The 21,637-nt window shown below is 43.6% G+C and overlaps 1 protein-coding gene across 3 annotated transcripts in view; it reads left to right on the plus strand.

The window, feature by feature from the left end:
* The window catches only part of KIAA0232 (KIAA0232 ortholog), a 109,398-nt gene that overhangs the window by 31,432 nt on the left and 56,329 nt on the right, over nucleotides 1-21,637 (plus strand). For 2 of the 3 annotated variants that reach the window (XM_048848934.2, XM_048848935.2), the window contains exon 2: nucleotides 163-666. In XM_048848934.2, the coding sequence (XP_048704891.1) occupies nucleotides 436-666 (231 nt within the window). In that variant the 5' untranslated portion in view covers nucleotides 163-435. The remainder of the gene's footprint in view (nucleotides 1-162; nucleotides 667-21,637) is intronic. The other variant, XM_048848937.2, reaches the window with a different exon arrangement.

Consider the following 21,637-nt stretch of genomic DNA (forward strand, 5'->3'; position numbering starts at 1 on the left):
GAATTACTCCATAATTTTCATAAGAATAGTATACCTACTGTGTGTCATTTGGAAGTAAGCAACATGTAAATGGCTGCATTCTTGAATGTTTGCTCATTGTTCATATTTGTTTTATGGATACACATCACAACTTTCTTCTTCTTTTTCTTTTTCTTTCTATAGGTCCTGCTGGGGACTTGCATCTGGCCTCAATGTGAAATTAAGGTAGAAAAACACATCTTCATATGTGTTTGCTAGTAGGATTTAGTTTATTCACTGGTCATGCCTGAAGAGTGATGTTCGTCTCTAGATGGCTAACTGCCAGGAAATATAAATGATTGTCCTAGAAGTCAAGCCTCTCTCCTGTTTACTGGAGTGAAAATCACCTCCAGATATCGACGGAATATCAACTACAGAAAATGCTTCACGTTATAAGGATGCCAACCACCTAGATTCATGCGCCCTATCTGTACAATTGTTGTGGATGGTTTGCCATCTGAAAGCTCCTCAAGCTCTTATCCAGGCCCTGTATCTGTTTCTGAAATGTCTCTGCTTCATGCTTTGGGCCCAGTGCAGACCTGGCTGGGACAAGAGCTAGAGAAGTGTGGCATTGATGCCATGATATATACTCGGTATGTCCTCAGTCTTCTGCTGCATGATAGCTATGACTACGACCTGCAGGAACAGGTATTTACATATTTTAGATGTTGTCCAGTGAAAATGGATGCTTGTATCTCTTATGTATTGTGTATTATACATTGGATACAGTTCAGATGTTTTAAATGTCTCATCATTGAAAAACCATGACAGGATCCGATTTGATTAGATGAAAAATCAGGTTTGGTGTAGCTAGCTTACTCTAACAGCAGATGTATTGCATTAAAGCATTTTATCACTTTCTGACTTCTATTACATTATGAAATAGACCTTTGTAATCAACACTGGTATTTCATGAAGTATAAAAATAGAGCTTTGACATACATCCATAGGATGCACTAATTTGGTGTAGAGATTTCTATAAATTGAGAGAGCTGTGCCAACACAGATCAAATTGGGCTGGATCATAGTAATTTGTAACACCTTTTCCTGATGGATGTAGTCTTGTATTCAAGAATGTATGCTGGGACCAGGGATAACTAGGGTCTAGCTTTTTGTGTTTATAGATCTGCAGTTAACTTGAAACAAAAAGCTGAGGTATGAACTGCATTTATTTTAATGGGATGTCGGCTGTGTAGCCTAATAAAGAATATACAAAAAACTTGCTGTGAAACAGTTGCTACATTTATGATTCAAATCCAAAAAAGCAAGGAAATGAAAAGTTAAGCTGCCTAACACTATGTATAACTTCTGTTCCTCGACCCACAGGCGCAAAACTTATTATCAGCTGTGGAACATCAGACCATGCACTGCAACCTTAATTTTGCCCTCAACCTTTCCTTTCCCACCCCCCCATTATCCAACTACTCCTTCCTAACAATACTAGGTGTAATAATGTGTTGGTAGTGGGGGTTAGGGGGAGGGAGAAGAGAGGTGGCTTGGTAAAGGGAGTGATAGAAGGCTGGCATCCACAAGGCAGGGATAAGGTTGTGGTGTGTGGTTCATGCTATAAGGTAGTTGTGGTGATGGTAAGGATGTGCTTCTGGGTGGAAAAGTATGAAGTATTATCAGATGGCTTAACTTGTCATATCCATGGGGATGGTTTTGAATTTAGTAGATACAGAGTGTGTGGTAGAAAGTCTAACAATCACAATGAAAGATTTTTGTGTATTTCCCACTGGTGGGGTTTTTTGTTTGTATTTTCTAAGCTTAAGCAGGTGCAGGGATTTAGACTTGTGGAGGTGGTCTAAAGACAGCCCATGCCAAAGATTTTATGCACAAGGAGCTGCTGCTTCTGCACATAAGGTCTTGTGTCTTTACATTAAAACCTCTTCTGTTATGCACAGTAAACTTGCATATCTGTTGGTGCATAAACTCTTGCTTTATGAATGATAGCAGCCAAAAATGACCTGAAATTCAGTTAATACTCTTCCCCGCAAAAACCCTGTGTATTGAACCAGTTCTGCTCAAGATACATTGTCTGAATGTCAAGGAAATATCTCAGCCAGAATCCAATTTCTAACAAACAAAAGCTGCACAGAAAATTCAAAGGGCCTAAAATTTAACACTCCAAAATCTCACAGGAGACAGCCACCTACTGTTAGAGGAAAATACAGATTTATGCTGTATTTTAAGCCCACTTTGAAACACAAGCCTAACTCTAGAGTTGCTACCAGGAGCCTACATAATGATTAGGTGTCAAAATTATTCATTATTTATCAGAGCTTGCAAAAAGCAGGATAATCATAATCTGAAGATCTGTACAACTTACTGTGAATGACCTTTCATTTTGGTGCCTCAACTAAGTACAGCTTGGGTTGTGAGCAGAGCTTGGAAGAATGCTGCACTTTTTAAATCTTCCACCTCTGCCACCCAATCTAACACCTAGAATCTAGTGAACCACAGGGGAGGAGTAGAGCACAGGAGCCATCTGAATGCTCAAGTTACCTGGAGGGTCTCACAAATGGATGCCAACGTCAGGGCCGACTGTTACAAATCAGGGCACAAACACAAACTGGTTATGTGCTATACTTGGATTTCACCAATCAAGTATCAAGTCTGAACTCCTTTATTACTATAACAGCCTTAACAAGGAGTTGCAGACAGTCCCCTTGGGAACTCTGATCTATCTTGCCACCGAGATAAGCCTGCCTTTGTGATAGATGGTTCCTTACACCAAAAATTACAATATTCAGGTTACTCTGAGTCTCAAAGGACGAGTCACTTACACCAGGTGAATTGTACCTTGTTTTTGGTGAGAGAGCTAATGCTTGTAACCAATTGTCATGGGGTCCACTCACTGGTAGTGGCACCTCCTCCTGACCATTCTGGGGATTAGCTTTGCCAGGTGCTGTGCCCCCCTCTGTTGGTGCCTTTTCTGTCGTCCTCTCACCTTGCAGACCCCTCTGACTCCAGGAACTGCAGTCTCCCCTTCGTGAATTGGTCCTCCAGCCAGGTCACTATCTGTGTTTCCCCCTTTCAGCTATCAAAGCCCTGCTTGTCAAATGGACTCAGGCAGCATTCCTGCTCACTGGCTCCGCAGTGCCACTTTGTCAGAAGCTGGTAGGGGAACCAGAGCCCACCCTCTACTCCAGATCCTGACTCAGGGGCCCTCTCATGAGCAGGCAAGGTTTGACTTTCCCCTTAACCTTTTCCTACCTTCCTGGCTCTCCCTCTTCTCTGGGTTTCCTAGCCCAAACTCCCCCCTCCCAGGTTACTTGCCTCTAGCCCCAAACACATCTCCCTTCTCCCACAAAGTGAGACTTCTGCTCTCAGCTCCTGGGCTTTATACAGGCCCCACTGTTCCTGCCAGCTGAGCCTGCTTCCGTCAATCCCTGCTCCCTGGCTTCTGCCACAGGTGCAGCCTGGCAGTTAATTGGGCCTAATTTACCCTCTCAGGGTCAGTGTGGGGAGTACAATCCATCACCCTAATCCTATATTAACCTAACTAAAGATTTATTAACTAGAAAAAAAATGAGTTATTTATGAGGTAAACATACATATACAAATGAGTTAGTCTTCAGTTTCAAAAAGTTAATAGAAGCTGCTGTAATGCGCAAACTCTATATGTCTTTAGGTGTAATCCAAGATAAGCAGCATGGGGGATCTCTTGCTTACGCTTAGAAATAGTGCTTACTCCAAATTCCAAGCAGCGTAGTGATCCAGTTCTTTCTGGTTAAGGATTTTATTCACTTCCCCCAGAGTTCAAAGTGTGATTGTGCAAGTCCCAGTCAACAAAGTCTTTGTCCACTGATTTTTCCACAACGGTTTGTCTGGTGCATACAGGCCTTTTATTGGGCAGGAGATGGCACCTTTTGTGGTAAACTAGTATTTCACACTTGGTAATGCTTCTCTCTTGAGTGTATGGGGGTTACCAGTTTCATAGCAAACACTTTTATACAGTTACAAAGCAAACACTTTAATATTACCTTATAACATGGGCTACAGATATTGTACGTGAGATTAATGCAGGCAGCATCCTACAAACATTTTGTTCTTATAAATTTAACATCTATTTTAACCATGCTAACACACAGGTGAGCCAGCTAGTTTTCAGCTATGCATTTGTCAGTGTTCAGGGAGGCCTAGGGCATTGTCATGAGCTGGCATCTGGTCTGCCAGTATCACAAACCCCACCAAAGACAGGGTAGCCAAAAGCCACCTTGCCCAGCACACCTACTATTTAACATCTGTATAATCTACTTTTGGGTGTGTTTCAAATGGACAGAGCTTGAAAGAGTACAACTCCCCCTTCCACTTTGATTCCCAACTTGTAAGGAACCTTTGTGTTGCTTCTGCCCTCTATCGCACACAGCCTTTTCTTAAATTGGATAAGCTTCTGTTTTCCTTCAGTGATTTTGCACATATACATTCCACTGCAGGTTGTGTGTGCCTGTTACTCCTGGGGGAATTCTGTGCCAAAAAATTAAAAATATTGTGTGCACAAATTTAAAATTCTGCGTATTTTATTTGTCCTAATAGCACAATATAATCAGACAAGTTTCAATTATTTTTGGTCATTTATTTCAAAATACTGGTCAGCAAGTATGTCTGTAACAGTACAGACAACACAAGATTCAGGAAATGTTTTTTGACAAATATGAATCTATTTGAATTATGCATATTAATGAATTACTAGGTGGGGAGGGATTGTTAAGGAGCTTTCCCCGTGCAGACCCTGGCTGACCCATAGCCTCTCCCATTCAGTCAGGCACATTTGCCCCATCCCCATGTGTTCTTGCACCCCCTGTCCATGTGTCCCTTCACCCCCACTCGCACTCCCTTCCCCCTGTGTAGCTCTGCACCCTTCCTCCATCACCATGTGGTCCTGCACCTCCATCCCCACTGTGGCCCTGTGCCTCCATTCCCATTCAGTGCCTGCCCCAGTCCTGTCTTCTCCCACTAGCTCTTATGAGCTACTGTCTGACCTCCCCAGCACCCCACGCTGTCTGTCTCCACATAGCCCCTGTCTCCTGACCTGGCCTGCTGCGAAGAAGGCAGACTCTGTCTCTTCCCTTGCGGGCAGGGAGCTGCTGCTTTGCTCTATCACCACAGTACCTGCTGGTGGGCAGAAGGTGGATCTGCAGCAACATTTCAGCAGAAGTTTTTTTTATGCAAAAAATTAAAAATATGCAAGGCTCATTAATTATGCACACACGCAGTAACATAGAATTCAACCAGGAGTACGTTTGAGTTGACTTTTGTAAGCAATTCCAGTAGGCTGCTCATGCATCCTTGCTATTCTTATTCTTGGAGGAATTTTGTGCCAAAAAAAAAGTTCTGTGCACAAATTAAAATTCTGAAAAATGTTGCATATTTTATTTGTCAAAAACACAATATAATCACACCAATTTCAATTATTTTGTTAAGTTATTTCGAAATACGTGTCTGCAAGTATGTCTGTGACAATACAGAGGACTTTATACAATACACAGGACATATTTTTTGACAAATAGATTCCTTATTTGGCGTATTAATACAGAACTTTGAATAATTTATTTAAAGTACATCACAGAAACATATTTCCCGCACCCCTCAGAAGCAGTGCAAAGGCTTGGGGGAGTCAGAGGCAATGAAGGAACTGAGGAAGAGGGAAGTAATTGCTGGGAAGGAGCCTAGGAATGAACTTGGAGGGCAGTTTGTTGTGGGTGGAAGAAGTAAGAAACAGTTTTGATTTTTGGGAGGGCACGGGGGTAAGAATTGTTAGGGAATGGGGTGCCTCCTCCATGCAGACCCTGACTGACCCCTCTCCCATTCAGTCAGGCACCTCTGCTCCTGTCCCCATGTGTCCCTGCACCCCCACTCTCCATTCAGTCCATGGTTCAGTGTCACCCCACTAGCTCCTGTACCCCAGCCCCAATCTGTCGTCCTAACTAGCCTGAGCTGCAACAGCCCTGTGTGCCTCACTCTGTCCGTCTCTACATATTCCATGCTACCTCCACCTGGCCCCATGGGCAGAGTGCTGTGATGAAGGCAGCTTCTGCCTTCTCCCTCTCTGCGGCTGGCTGATCTGGCCTGTGAACCAACTGCCCTCTTTTCTGGCACCACATCAGCCCCTGGTGGGTGAAAAGTGTAATTGTAGCATGACCCCTCTCACGGCTTCCCAGAATAATCTGTTATTCTGGGGTGGGGGAAATCTGTGGGGGACATTAATTGTGCGCTTGCACAGTGGTACAGAATTCCCCCAGGAGCATCTCTTCATGCTCTCAGAAGAAGGCATAAAAGGGGCATGGTCACCACCTCCCTTTAAGGCTTTGTCTACACTAGTGCTTTTGTTGGCAAAACTTTTGTTGGTGAGGGGTGTGAAAAAAACCACACCCCGACATAAGTTTCACCAATAAAAGCACCGGTATGGACAGTGCTATGTCAGCTGGAGTGTCTCTCTGGCTGACATAGCTACTGCCAACCATTAGGGGTGGTTTAATTATGCTGGCAAGAGAGCTCTCTCCCACCAGCATAGAGTGGCTATGCAGGAATAGAATCATAGAATATAAGGGTTGGAAGGGACCCCAGAAGGTCATCTAGTCCAACCCCCTGCTCGAAGCAGGACCAATTCCCAGTTAAATCATCCCAGCCAGGGCTTTGTCAAGCCTGACCTTAAAAACCTCTAAGGAAGAAGATTCTACCACCTCCCTAGGTAACGCATTCCAGTGTTTCACCACCCTCTTAGTGAAAAAGTTTTTCCTAATATCCAATCTAAACCTCCCCCACTGCAACTTGAGACCATTACTCCTCGTTCTGTCATCTGCTACCATTGAGAACAGTCTAGAGCCATCCTCTTTGGAACCCCCTTTCAGGTAGTTGAAAGCAGCTATCAAATCCCCCCTCATTCTTCTCTTCTGCAGGCTAAACAATCCCAGCTCCCTCAGCCTCTCCTCATAAGTCATGTGTTCCAGACCCCTAATCATTTTTGTTGCCCTTCGCTGGACTCTCTCCAATTTATCCACATCCTTCTTGAAGTGTGGGGCCCAAAACTGGACACAGTACTCCAGATGAGGCCTCACCAATGTCGAATAGAGGGGAACGATCACGTCCCTCGATCTGCTCGCTATGCCCCTAGTTATACATCCCAAAATGCCATTGGCCTTCTTGGCAACAAGAGCACACTGCTGACTCATATCCAGCTTCTCGTCCACTGTCACCCCTAGGTCCTTTTCCGCAGAACTGCTGCCTAGCCATTCGGTCCCTAGTCTGTAGCTGTGCATTGGGTTCTTCCGTCCTAAGTGGAAGACCCTGCACTTATCCTTATTGAACCTCATCAGATTTCTTTTGGCCCAATCCTCCAATTTGTCTAGGTCCTTCTGTATCCTATCCCTCCCCTCCAGCGTATCTACCACTCCTCCCAGTTTAGTATCATCCGCAAATTTGCTGAGAGTGCAATCCACACCATCCTCCAGATCATTTATGAAGATATTGAACAAAACCGGCCCCAGGACCGACCCTTGGGGCACTCCACTTGATACCGGCTGCCAACTAGACATGGAGCCATTGATAACTACCCGTTGAGCCCGACAATCTAGCCAGCTTTCTACCCACCTTATAGTGCATTCTTCCAGCCCATACTTCCTTAACTTGCTGACAAGAATACTGTGGGAGACCGTGTCAAAAGCTTTGCTAAAGTCAAGAAACAATACATCCACTGCTTTCCCTTCATCCACAGAACCAGTAATCTCATCATAAAAGGCGATTAGATTAGTCAGGCATGACCTTCCCTTGGTGAATCCATGCTGGCTGTTCCTGATCACTTTCCTCTCATGCAAGTGCTTCAGAATTGATTCCTTGAGGACCTGCTCCATGATTTTTCCAGGGACTGAGGTGAGGCTGACTGGCCTGTAGTTCCCAGGATCCTCCTTCTTCCCTTTTTTAAAGATTGGCACTACATTAGTCTTTTTCCAGTCATCGCCACGAGTTTTCAAAGATAATGGCCAATGGCTCTGCAATCACAGCCGCCAATTCCTTCAGCACTCTCGGATGCAACTCGTCCGGCCCCATGGACTTGTGCACGTCCAGCTTTTCTAAATAGTCCCTAACCACCTCTATCTCCACAGAGGGCTGGCCATCTCTTCCCCATTTTGCGATGCCCAGCGCAGCAGTCTGGGAGCTGACCTTGTTAGTGAAAACAGGGGCAAAAAAAGCATTGAGTACATTAGCTTTTTCCACATCCTCTGTCACTAGGTTGCCTCCCTCATTCAGTAAGGGGCCTACACTTTCCTTGACTTTCTTCTTGTTGCCAACATACCTGAAGAAACCCTTCTTGTTACTCTTGACTTCTCTGGCTAGCTGCAGCTCTAGGTGCGATTTGGCCCTCCTGATATCATTCCTACATGCCCGAACAATATTTTTATACTCTTCCCTGGTCATATGTCCAACCTTCCACTTCTTGTAAGCCTCTTTTTTATGTTTAAGATCCGCTAGGATTTCACCATTAAGCCAAGCTGGTCGCCTGCCATATTTACTATTCTTTCGACTCATCAGGATGGTGTGTCCCTGTAACCTCAACAGGGATTCCTTGAAATACAGCCAGCTCTCCTGGACTCCTTTCCCCTTCAAGTTAGTCCCCCAGGGGATCCTGGCCATCCGTTCCCTGAGGGAGTCGAAGTCTGCTTTCCTGAAGTCCAGGGTCCGTATCCTGCTGCTTACCTTTCTTCCCTGCGTCAGGATCCTGAACTCAACCAACTCATGGTCACTGCCTCCCAGATTCCCATCCACTTTTGCTTCCCCCACTAATTCTACCCGGTTTGTGAGCAGCAGGTCAAGAAAAGCGCCCCCCCTAGTTGGCTCCTCTAGCACTTGCGCCAGGAAATTGTCCCCTACGCTTTCCAAAAACTTCCTGGATTGTCTATGCACCGCTGTATTGCTCTCCCAGCAGATATCAGGAAAATTAAAGTCACCCATGAGAATCAGGGCATGCGATCTAGTAGCTTCCGTGAGCTGCCGGAAGAAAGCCTCATCTACCTCATCCCCCTGGTCCGGTGGTCTATAGCAGACTCCCACCACTACATCACTCTTGTTGCACACACTTCTAAACTTAATCCAGAGACACTCAGGTTTTTCTGCACTTTCGTACCGGAGCTCTGAGGAGTCATACTGCTCCCTTACATACAGTGCTACTCCCCCACCTTTTCTGCCCTGCCTGTCCTTCCTGAACAGTTTATAACCATTCATGACAGTACTCCAGTCATGTGAGTTATCCCACCAAGTGTCTGTTATTCCGATCACGTCATAGTTCCTTGACATCACCAGGACCTCCAGTTCCCCCTGCTTGTTTCCAAGGCTTTGTGCATTTGTATATAAGCACTTGAGATAACCTGTTGATCGCCCCTCATTCCCAGTATGAGGCAGGAGCCCTCCCCTCACAGACATTCCTGCCTTAAGGAGACCTTAAGGTCTGAAGTGTAGACGTAGCCTAAGTTCCTTCTCGCCCACCGAGATACAGGTTGCATTTGCTTCGATTAGCAGTTTTCAGAACTTTACTGAACATAATTATTGTTTTAGTTTTAGTAGTTACTTGAAGGATTTATTATGAAGAAATCCCTGGGAATTAAGCAGTGTGTCATGTGCAGTGCTGTTTTCCCCGTCACAGATAGATACAACAGATGCATGATTTGTCTGGGTGAGGGCCGTGTGAAGGACAAAGCTCCTTCCCCACCAGGACTTAAAAAGAGGGACTTTCGTCTTGAACTTCACCTCGTGAAAGAGATGATTCATCTGAATCAAGCCCCCACCATGATGCAGGGGAGTCAGGATCAACCAGGAGTCCCCCAACAACTACTCCTGATTTGAAGCACAACCCTGGTGACAAATGTCACACTTTCTCTTCACTGTCAGGCTCACTGAATCACTTTGTGCATTCTGATGATGACAAAAGCAAGAAGTCTTGGACTTTACCCAGAAAATCTGGTAAGTCCTCCAGTACCAATTTAAGGCTTCACAAGTTCAAAGACTCGTCAGCACTGTCAGTTCCAGCTCTTCATGCAGGCCGGCCCCTCTTTCGGCTCCACCGGTACTGTTGGTACACTTACCTGAAGTGCTTTCCACTCAATGAGCCTCCTTGTTCTCAAGGGATCTCTTTTGCTTTTCCCTACTGGACTCTCCTTTTATACAATCAATGACAGAGTCCTCAGCTCTATTGATACAGACCACCCCAGTCCATTTCAACTTTGTTAGACTTTGCTAGCTTTCTGTCACCCTAACTCTCACTTTCTTTGAAGCTTACTGTGTTTCCCATAGCCAGGCCACCTAGAACCCCAATTGGAACTGTTGCTCCCTATTCTAAGGAGGTTTATATTCTTCTGACTCTGAAAGCAAGGAACTTGTCTCGCCGTTATGATTGCTTATGATTGTTTGTCATCTTACAGGTGACATCTTACAGGTCTTTGAACACTGAGACCTAAAGGTCAGGCCTGGTTATCTTATAGGGAAGCCCTGGCATGGGGTGTCCTGTCATTCAACCTATGCAGTAGCCTCTGTGCCTTGTTGGTATTGGGCTGCTCCAAGAGAATGTAGACCTCCATCATGGTCATTCTCTAGGAGGAAGTCTCCTACTCCCCTGCTACTGGAAACCTCTATTCGGCATCCTGTTACCATCCCTCAACCCTCTGAGCTGGACCCCATGGAGGAGGGAGAATTAATGAAGGAACCCTTATATCTTTCTCACCATATTTCTTCATCTTCACCATGTGTAGCTGTAACTCCAGAATCCTTGTCTCCCCACGCTTCTCTCCCCAGAGGACTTCATAGTTTTTCAGAATCTCATGAGGAGTGTGGCCACTTCTCTAGAGGTGCAGGTGGAACTTGTGCACGAGAATCTGCACATTCTCATAGATCTTTTCCATACGTGCACCACAATCAGGAAGGTGAACTCTCGTGAAGAAAGAAAGCTGGGTGATGCGCGTTCAGTTCTATCAAGGATGTTCTCCAAGGAAAAATCAACAAGGCAACACATGCCAACCTCTTCAACTCAATAGTACTGCCAGCAGTGTGGTACGGCAGCAGAAATGGGCGCTGATGAAGATAGTTCTCACAGAGAGGGCAATGGAAAGAAGAATTCTGGGATTTTCAGTCTGCAACAGAGTCCCCAATGAAGTGATGAGACAGCAGAGTGGAAATCAATGCACTGCAGCTGTTACTGAGTGGTACCCATCAGAACTGAAACAATCACTCGGCCAACCCCCAAAGAGATGGGAAGTTTTTATTGTGAAAAGGCATGGTCGCACATGGAGAAGGAAGGCCAGGGTAAGAGAAGAATGGAAGACATGTTATGATCAGTGCAATCTATATGAGGGCTGAAAGACCAATTGATCAAGCTCCTGCCTCAGGAAGGGTTCCGCTTCCCATCAATGAAGACTTAGTGGAGCCTCTGAAAACTCTCTTGCAGATGCTAACCTCTGTACCTCCTACAGCCAAGCAAGTGGGCTGTTCCTTTACCCATCCAGTTCCTGCTTCTTTGGTGGTCACAGCTTCTAATGAGTAGTCCCATCAATTCCACCATAAGGCCACTCTTATGGATAAGGAATTTAAAAGGCTGGATTTCTATAGCTGAAAGGTTTATTCCACTGCTAATTTTCAAATGATTAGCTAATTATTAGACTTTTGTCATAATATAGTTTTATTTAATTTCTCTGCGGTTTTTAAATTTGCTGACAAGTTGCCAGAGGCATATAAGGAACAGTTTTTAGCTTTGGTTTCTGAGGGATATTTTACAGCCCATACATCCCTTCAGGTAGCAACAGACACCCCTGATGTACAGCCTTGTGTTTCATAGCCACTGCAATCTTCATGCAGAACACAATAGAAAACGTAAATTTTGTGGGTTCTAAACTATATTCTGCTAAAACAGATACACTTTGATTCTCCTGCAATACTTCATTTGTTAGGGGTTTATGCTCCAGTTACAAAGAGGAAACTGTTTAGCCGCAAACTTACTCCAGATCTCCTTTCTGATAAAGGTCAGTGATTGCCTCTGAGGCAGAGGTGGGCAAACTGCAGCCCGCGGGCCACATCCAGCCCGTAGGACCATCGTGCCTGGCCCTTGAGCTCCCGGCCAGGGAGGCTAGCCCCTGCCCCCTCCCCTACTGTTCCCCCTCCCCCGAAGCCTCAGCTTGCCGTGCTGTGAGAGCTGCCAGGTGTAGTGTATTACGGAGCACCAGGACTGGCCACCATAAGTAGTGCATCGTAAGTAGGACATTCCTGTGGGGAGCAGTTTAATATACTACACCCAGGTTGGGAAGGCTGTGCCTCCCTAAACAGCCTGGTCCTCGTCCCCTATCCATCCCCTCCCACTTTCCACCTCCCCTACCGCCCCCGCTTCTTGTCCCCTGACCGCCCCTTCCTAGGACTCCCGGGACTCCACCCCATATCCACCCCACCCCCCCGCTCCCTGTCCCTTGACTGCCCCGACCCCATCCACACCCCTGCCCCCTGACAGGTCGCCCAGGATTCCAACGCCTATCCAACCGCCCCCTGCTTCCTGTCCCCTGACTGCCCCCCGGAACCTCCTGCCCCTTATCCATCCCCCTGCTCTCTGCTCCCTTACCATGCTGCTCAGAGCACCAGGACCGGCAGCCGTAAGTAGTACACCGTAAATAGCACATTCCTACAGAGGGCAATTTAAAACACTACACACCCCTCCATACACTTTCGGAACCCCGATGTGGCCCGCAGGCCAAAAAGTTTGCCCACCGCTACTCTAAGGTCTTGTCTTCAGTACCAGGATAAATCGACCTACGTTATGCTACTCCAGCTACGTGAATAATATAGCTGGAGTTGATGTAGCTTAGGTCGACTTACCCTGCTGTGTTCACTGCGCTGCATCCACGGGAGACCCTCTCCGGTCGACTTACCTTACTCTTCTCTGGGAGCTGGAGTACTGGAGTTGATTAGAGAGCACTCCGCTGTTAATTTAGCGAGTCTTCACTAGACCTGCTAAATCAACACCCCCTCATCGATTGCAGTGCCGATCTCCCCGGTAGTGAAGACAAGCCCTTAGAGAAGGTCTTCTCTTCCTATTCCCAATCCACCTTCTTCCTGTATTTTCTCACGAGATTGTATTTCTTCAGGAAGTTCAGTCTCTTCTAGAATTGAGAGCAATAGAATTTCCTCACCAAAACAGGAAAAGGCTTCTATTCCTGGTACTTTCTGGTCCTAAAGAAATCTTGTGGTGACTGGCCCATTCTAGATCCATGAAAGCTGAACTGTTTCATGAAGAAAATCAAGTTCAGGATGATCACCCTCACTTCTGTTATCCCTTCCCTGGAGATTGGTATGCTGCCCTTGCCTTACAGGACTGATTCATACTTCCATGTGGTGATACCGCCTTGCCACAGGAAGCATGAGCAGGCAACAACCATTACCAGTACACAGTGCTCCCCTGCAGTCTGTCACCAGCCCCAAGAGTCTTCACCAAGTGAATGGCTGGGGTAGCAGCCCATCTCTGCCAATTGGGACTTTCGAATATTGGGTAGTTCTTGGAGCAACCAGGTCCAAAAACAGCTTCTGTGTCACTAGACAGCTGTTCTGAGCCTGAAACTGGGCTCTCTGGGCCTGAAACCAAATTTGGACAAATCATAATTAAACCAATGCAGTGTATAACTTTCATAGGAGCAGACCTTGACACTGGGATTGCCTTGGCTTACCTTTCAAAGGAAGGAGTATGAATCTATAGCCTTCCTTTTCCAAAAGCCTAGTGTCCAGCCCAACGGCAACAGTGCGATGCCTGCATTCAGCTCCTGGAGTGCATGGCCTCATGTGCTTATGCAACTCTGCATGCCAGACTTCACCTTTGTGGTCTGCAAGCCTGGCTCTATTCAGTGTATTACCCTTCCAGGCACCCTCTGGACATGCAGATATGCGAACCTGCATGGCTTGTCAGTCAGTACACGAGGCATCTACTTCTGGGAGATACGTACATAGTGGCTAGCATCAGAGAGACTCTGCCTTGAAACTTGGCACCTGCCTCAGTGTTCTTGGGCATGGTCACTTGGGCATATCATTTGTTTTTGTCACCTCCTTGACGCCAGTCTCAGTGTATACTTTGGTTCCCATGTCAGAATACTGATTGTGTCTTGGCTCTTGATACTTGCCTTCTTACATTGGCATTGTGTGGGCGTTGGCATCAAATTTGGTTGACATATTGCCATCTTTTGCTCATGCTCCAAATCTGCAAAGTTGCTTTTGGAATGACGTACTGTATCGCCTCTTTTGGAGGAAAATGATGGTCTTTATGAAGTAGATACAGGTCTTACACATCTGTGAGCTGGGAAGTGGGCAATCCTAAATATACTGAGGACCTTAGAAGTCTTGGCACTGTAAATGGTGATCTAGATGCACACAGGCCGCGGGGTCAACTGCTCTAAAAAAACTGAGCACAATCACAGACAACTTGCTGTAGACACTTGTGAAGGATCTGAGGATTGGAATCTGAGGATTGTTTTCTTTGTCTGGTAAGTGAATTCAAAAATTGATCTCATTATATACCTGAATGAGCAGCTGCCAACTTTTTTCTCAGGAGACCTGGAGGAACACATTTAGTAGGACACTCAGCAACTGTAGGGAATCTCTCTCTGATATGTATTTCCACTCCTGGTAGCAAAGATTCTTGCAAAATTGGAGATGAAAGGGCCACACATTTTGATACATCATTATTGTTGTCATGTATGGCTCTCCCTTTCAGAGAGAGCCTATGATATTTTTCTCCACCAGGCTGTGAATCTGGTCTTGGATGATCACTTATCAGTGAAGTACCTTGATCTGTCTCATCCAAATGAACACTCCACTGTTTAATGTGACTTCTGACAACGTAGAGTTTCACAGGTATAGCTTTTCTGCAAGTGTTCTTGCCGCCTTGTTTGGTCATCCTTTTCCAGTGTGTCCTAAAGGGTAGATAGAAGGTGTCTGTACAATTAGGCCTGTGTATGTATTTGAATTGTCTGAAATGCATTACCTGGTTGCCTTCCTCTTAGGCTGAGAGCTCTTATTAAAGACTACCCAAAGGTAGGACAGTGTCTCTAAAGACCTGAATTGCAGTATTTTGTATTCTAATGGGTGTGAAGCCCATAATATGATGGGATCGCCATGGGATCTGAATAAACCTATAAAAGCTCTTTGGGTGTGTTTTGGGGTGGGAGCCCATTTTGGTGCTGTGGCATTATTGACATGAACTGTGACCATATAGATCATTGTTGCAAACAAGGTCCTGTAACTGGCACCAAATCTTTTATAAAGGGGGTCAAATACGGTGTCTAAGGTTATGGTTTGCTGATTATGATTATTCTATATGTATGCATGTATCATTTTTCTATTTAAAGTTATAAGTATACTGTCTGTATTTCAAACTTACGCTATTCTTCTGGGTGACACCCCAAACAATTTGGTGTCAGCAATGCGTAGCCTACTTGATTTAAGGAGATTTAGCTATACAGTTGACCCATTGAGAGAAGGCAGATACACCTTGTGACTCAGCAAGGCATGCAGGGACATGTCTATGGACAGAACTCTGAGGCTTTTTCATGCCATGTGCTGGATAGCTTGTCTTTGGAACAAAGAAAGAAAGGCCACATGGCAAGAGACTATAAAAGGCTGCTGCAGCTGCTCCATGTGGTCTTCAGTCCTCCTTCTGACCTCTGGAGGGACTTTGCTACAAGCTGAAGCTCTGAACGAGAAACTGAATGACCTATCCCAGCTGTGGATAGCATTCACTATCTGTGACCATCCTTTGATAGTTCAATGTGTATGTACAGTGAGATAACTAATTAGTACAATCTTTATCTGTACTTGTATGCAGAGGGGTGAGTTATGGTTTCCATGGGATCCGTTGCTTCTGAATTTCCTTTTTACATATTTATTTATTTTAGTAATTTAAATTCTCAACCATAGCACTACATTGATGTAGTTTCTCCATTACATTAATATGTTTACCAAGCTGTTAAGTACGGTTCTGTCCTTTTTCGTCCTGCTATGGAGGCAGAATCCAACCTGTTTGCTATACCTGAGTAAATGGCTATTCACGCAACAGGTTTGTAAAATTTCTGCCTTCATTTAGCAGGAGAGTTGATTTACTCTCTCAATATTAGTTTTCTTAACACTTGGTTAGTTTTACTAGTTGTATAACTTCATACTGGAAAGATCAAGACAAGCAGAATTTGTTTTGTTTCATTGAATATACAGGATAAATAGTGTGAATTATGGATTTATAATACCTTGCAGGAATTCTGCTGCAAGTCAGTGAGAACAGAGTCATTGTGGCTTGTGCAACTTCCAGATGATACCTGAGATGTAACTATAATCTACATAATTCAAAATTCAGAGGGGTAGCCGTATTAGTCTGGATCTTTAAAAGTGGCAGACAGTCCTGTGGTACCTTATAGACTAACAGACGTATTGGAGCATGAGCTTTCGTGGGTGAATACCCACTTTGTTGGGTGCATGGAGACATGTATCCGATGAAGTGGGTATTCACCCATGAAAGCTCATGCTCCAATACGTCTGTTAGTCTATAAGGTGCCACAGGACTCTTTGCCGATAATTCAGAATGTTTGTTTGAACCATATAGACCAGGGATCTGCAACCTTTGGCCTGCAGCCCGCTGGAGTAAGCACCTGGTGGGCCGGGCTGGTTTGTTTATTTGCCGCATCCACAGGTTCGGCTGATTGCGGCTTCCACTGGCCATGGTTCACTGTCCCAGGCCAATGGGGGCTGCGGGAAGCGGCGGCCAGCACATCCCTCAGCCTGTGCCGCTTCCTGTAGCCCACATTGGCCTGGGACAGTGAACCACAGCCAGTGGAAGCCCCGATTGGCTGAACCTGTGGACGCGGCAAATAAACCGGCCCACCCCGCCAGGGGGCTTACCCTGGCGGGCTGCGTATCAAAAATTGCCAATCTCTGCTATAGACAAAGAACCTTAAAACAAACAAATATAAACTCATTCCTTTACATAGGCCCAACACAAGGTGCCACTTTCTGTTCTGTTCCTCAAAATGGATATCTGTAGTTGTTGAAAGAAAAGGAGTACTTGTGGCACCTTAGAGACTAACCAATTTATTTAAGCATAAGCTTTCGTGAGCTACAGCTCACTTCATCGGATGCATAAAGTGGAAAGTACAGTGAGGAGATTTTATATACACACAGACCATGAGAAAAATATACATTGTAAGGAGAGTGATCACTTAAGATGAGCTATTACCAGCAGGAGAGTGGGGTGGGGGGAGAGAGAGGTTTTCTCTCCCCCCACCCCACTCTCCTGCTGGTAATAGCTCATCTTAAGTGATCACTCTCCTTACAATGTATATTTTTCTCATGGTCTGTGTGTATATAAAATCTCCTCACTGTACTTTCCACTTTATGCATCCGATGAAGTGAGCTGTAGCTCACGAAAGCTTATGCTTAAATAAATTGGTTAGTCTCTAAGGTGCCACAAGTACTCCTTTTCTTTTTGCGAATACAGACTAACACGGCTGTTCCTCTGAAACCTGTAGTTGTTGAGTCATCTTCCCTCCCTCCTCCTCCCCTCTTTGTTAACCACTGCCATACTAGTTTTTTTGTCTCTTGTTCCAGCAAATCCTTAGTGCTGCTGGAAGGTTTTGCTACCCTTGTACTCTTGATTTGGCAGAGTTTTGCGAGTTGCAAGACTCTGCCAAATCAAGTCACACCTATTAATTAGAAACTTTTATTTATATGGATTTTAAGGGGTTTAACACTGCATCTGTATGTTGGTTATTGAAGGTTGAATTTTTTTAAGTACTCCAAAGCATTGGAATTGCTGAAACATAAAGAATTATAAGGTTTTGGCAGGGCTGTTAAGAGTGATAAAGTATACAAATTATAAGATAATAAATATTGGCTATGGTAACGCTAAGTTGTCCCTTTTTTAAGACCTTGCTTCTGGACCTTCTACAAAACTTGGCACTTTCAACATTTTATACAAAGTTAAATTTCCTCCTGTAAAGTTGTCCAGTTACTAGGAAGTTTCTGGTGGTTAAAATGGGACATTGGAAAGTGGAAATTGGGTTGCCTAATTCAGATACACAAGTCCTGATTTTCAGATGTGCTGACAGCTACAGCTCTCATTTGCTTCAGTCTTGGGTGTTTGGAACCTCTTGAAATTGGAAGGTTAGGTTTCTAAAATTGGGTACCCAAAAAGTCGAGGCTAACATCGAAAATTTGGGCCTTACCATTGCTGTATTTCTGTGGGTTTTTCCCCCTGTTGATCTGTGAAATTGGAATGATACGTGCCTTTGTAAAGTGCTCTGAGATCTTCTAATGAATGGTACTATGAAAGTGCAAAGTTATATAAACTCTAATTTCAAAGTAACGGTTGTTATGAAGTGCTATTTCTTCAGCTCTATACAAATGAGTCATGCTGCTATGAATACTTAGTTTAAAAACTAGAGAAAAGGTAGTCTCATGGTGTACTTACTGAGGACCAAATCAGGAAGGGCAGCTAAGAGCAGAGGGGAATGCAAGTGCTTGCTAAGACAGCAGTGGGAGGCAGTGTTGCTGCCCCTTGGTGAAAGTGAGCAGGAGAGAGACTTGGCCATAGAGAGACAGCTGAAGAATAAACACCGTGTTGCGCTTTCTTGATCAGTTAAGCATAGCCATGTGTACCCACTGGTTAGTGAACATAAGAATGACCATACTGGATCAGATCAATGGTTCATCAGTCCAATATCCTGTCTTCTGACAGTAGCCAGTGCCGTCTGCTTCTGAGGGAAGGAACCGAACAGGGCAGTTTATTGAGTGATTCATCCCCTGTCATCCAGTCCCAGCTTCTAGCAGTCAGAAGTTCAGAGATACCCAGAGCATGGAGTTGTATCTTTGACAGTCTTGGCTAATAGTCATGGATGGACCTATCCTCCATGAACTTAACTAATGCTTTTTCAAACCCAGTTATACTTTTGGCCCTCACATCATCTGGCAATGAGTTCTACAGGTTAACTGTGCATTTGTGCGAAGAAGTACTTTTTTTTGTTTGTTTTAAACTGACTGCCTATTAATTTCATTGTGTGACCCCTGGTTCTTGTTATGTGAATGGATAAACGATGCTTCCTTATTTGCTTTCTCCACACCATTCATGATTTTATAGCCCTCTGTCATATCCCTCCTTAGTCATTTTTCCCCTAAAATGAACAGTCCCAGTCTGTTTAATCCCTCTGCATATGGAAGTTGTTCCATACCCCTAATCATCTTTTTGATCCTTGACTATATCTTTTTCAATTCCAATATATCTATTTTGAGATAGGGTAACCTGAAATGTATGCAGTATTCAAGGTGTGGGGTGTATCATGGATTTATATAGTGGCATTATGATGTTTTCTATTTTATTTTCTATCCTTTTTCTAACGGTTCCTAACATTCTGTTTAGATTTTTTTGACTGCTGCTGCACATTGAGCAGATATTTTCAGAGAACTATCCACAATGACTTCAAGATCTTTTTCTTGAGTGGTAACAGCTAATTTAGACATCATTTTATATGTATAGTTGGCATTATGTTTTCCAGTATGCATTACTTTGCATTTATCAGCATTGCATTTTATTGGCCATTTTGTTGCTCAGTCACCCAGTTTAGTGAGATCCCTTTGCAGTCAGCTTTGCATTTAACTACCTTGAATAATTCAGTATTGTCTGCAGATTTTGCCAGCTCACTCTTTACCCCTTTTTTCTGATGATATATGAATATATTGAACAGTATTAGTTCCAGTCCAGATCTTTGCGGGACCTTGCTATTTACCTTTGTTCATTGTGAAAACTGTCTATTTATTTCTACCTTTTGTTTCCTATCTTTTAATCCATGAGTGCTATTCAGGCTGGATAAAAATGAATGAGTTTTTTAAAAAAACGAAAAAAGATAAAAAATCAGATTATGATCACCAAGGTTAAGGCCTAAATTTACTATAATTTTTTAAAATAATTTAACTTAAATAATGTCCAGGCAGTACATGTTTACTGCTAAAGTTTTAAAGAAATTCAATTCACTCAATTGGTGGAAGTCAGTGGCTAAGCATTTGGAATCGGTGTGTGTTGAAGTGCCAAACCAGCTTTTGACTGCAGCAGCCTCTTCTGCAGGTGCAGAGAGAATATTTTCTTAATTTCAGTTTATTCCAATAATTCAGTTCAATAACTAGTTTATGCAAAGTTGAGAAAGTGATTGGGACTTTAAAAAAGCAGGAAATCTTGTTTTTCTCTTCCAATCTCAATAAGAACTATGTGTGAAGTTAGTATCTTCTAGTTCTGAATTTTGAAGAACATTGGTGACCAGAAAAAATCCGTTCAATTTACTGACTACAGTAAATACTTCTTTTGTTGAATACATAAAATTGTTTATCAAAATATAAAATTAATTTATCCAGCACATTTAAAGTAGTTTTATTTATTAAAAAACAATTTTAAAATGCTAATTCTGTGCATTTTAATTCCAATTTCTAGCCAAATGCAGATTTACATAAATCATGAGCAAAAAAATTTGTAAGCGTTTTGTAGACAAGAAATGCATCATTCACCATTTTCTAATAAAAATAACAAATAAGACACTAAATAAATGTATATTAAGTAATGTAATTGCTTAAATGAGTGTGTATAGACATAATGTATCCTCCTGGTTAGCAAAACAGAAATAGCAAATTATACCATGCAATTGGAATCAAACTTTCTTTAGGAAAATAACTTCAAATATGAATGCAAAAAAATTTTTAAATAAATGAATTTAATCATGATTTAAATCAGCAAGTAGGAAACCTTGATTTAAATCAGTCCATCTGGTGCTATTCCTATACTAACAGGTCTCACTGATCAGTATTCCATTTTAATCTACTTAAAAGACTTGGAGGGCAGAGAGGACTTTCTAGAGGAGTGTATCCCATTCTAAGTTGTATATTTTATATTAGATGAAGTGCCTGGCACCCCAAGGGGTGTCTTTTTTTATTTATTTATTTCATTCAGAATGGTTCAAGTGCGTTTGCAAACAAAATCTGGAGAGGGATAGAAAGTATTTTGTTTTCATTATTTAAAAATATATCGTAATAAAATGTGTCTGGTGTCCAAAATGGTTTTGTGTGGAAAGACAATTTCCCTGCTAAGTGTTGCCTAAGTGTTCTTGTAGGTGAGGTAATATCTTTGATTGGACCAACTTCCGTTTGTGAAACAGACAAGCTTTTGAGCTCAACAGAGCTCCTCTTCAGGTCTGGTCAATGTAAATTTTGATTTGAGAGTATTAAGCCTTTCAAAAGTTTACTTCTTGCATATGTAATGCATTTTGTACACCTTTTTAAAGTTTTGTGAAGCGTCTGCCTTAGGAGGTGGCAAACTTAGTTATGCATTGAGAAATTGAGACTGTGTGTGTTTTCAACACCAAAAACTCTGTGCTGAGTACATTAAAATTCCCAGATGAAGCATGGGGGAGCCTGATTTCATTGAAAATAGTTTGTGATGGGGACAGAGTTTCCATAACAAACTCTGCATCTTGTCTAGAGTGCCGGGATAGAAACAATGCCCGTGTTGGAGCAAGAGGTACTGTGACTGAGGATAGAGCAATATAAATCTGCAGTTCCGTGAAAGGTATTGTCTCTGATA

This window comes from Caretta caretta, chromosome 4, assembly GCF_965140235.1.
Source record: "Caretta caretta isolate rCarCar2 chromosome 4, rCarCar1.hap1, whole genome shotgun sequence".
Lineage (NCBI taxonomy): Eukaryota > Metazoa > Chordata > Testudines > Cheloniidae > Caretta > Caretta caretta.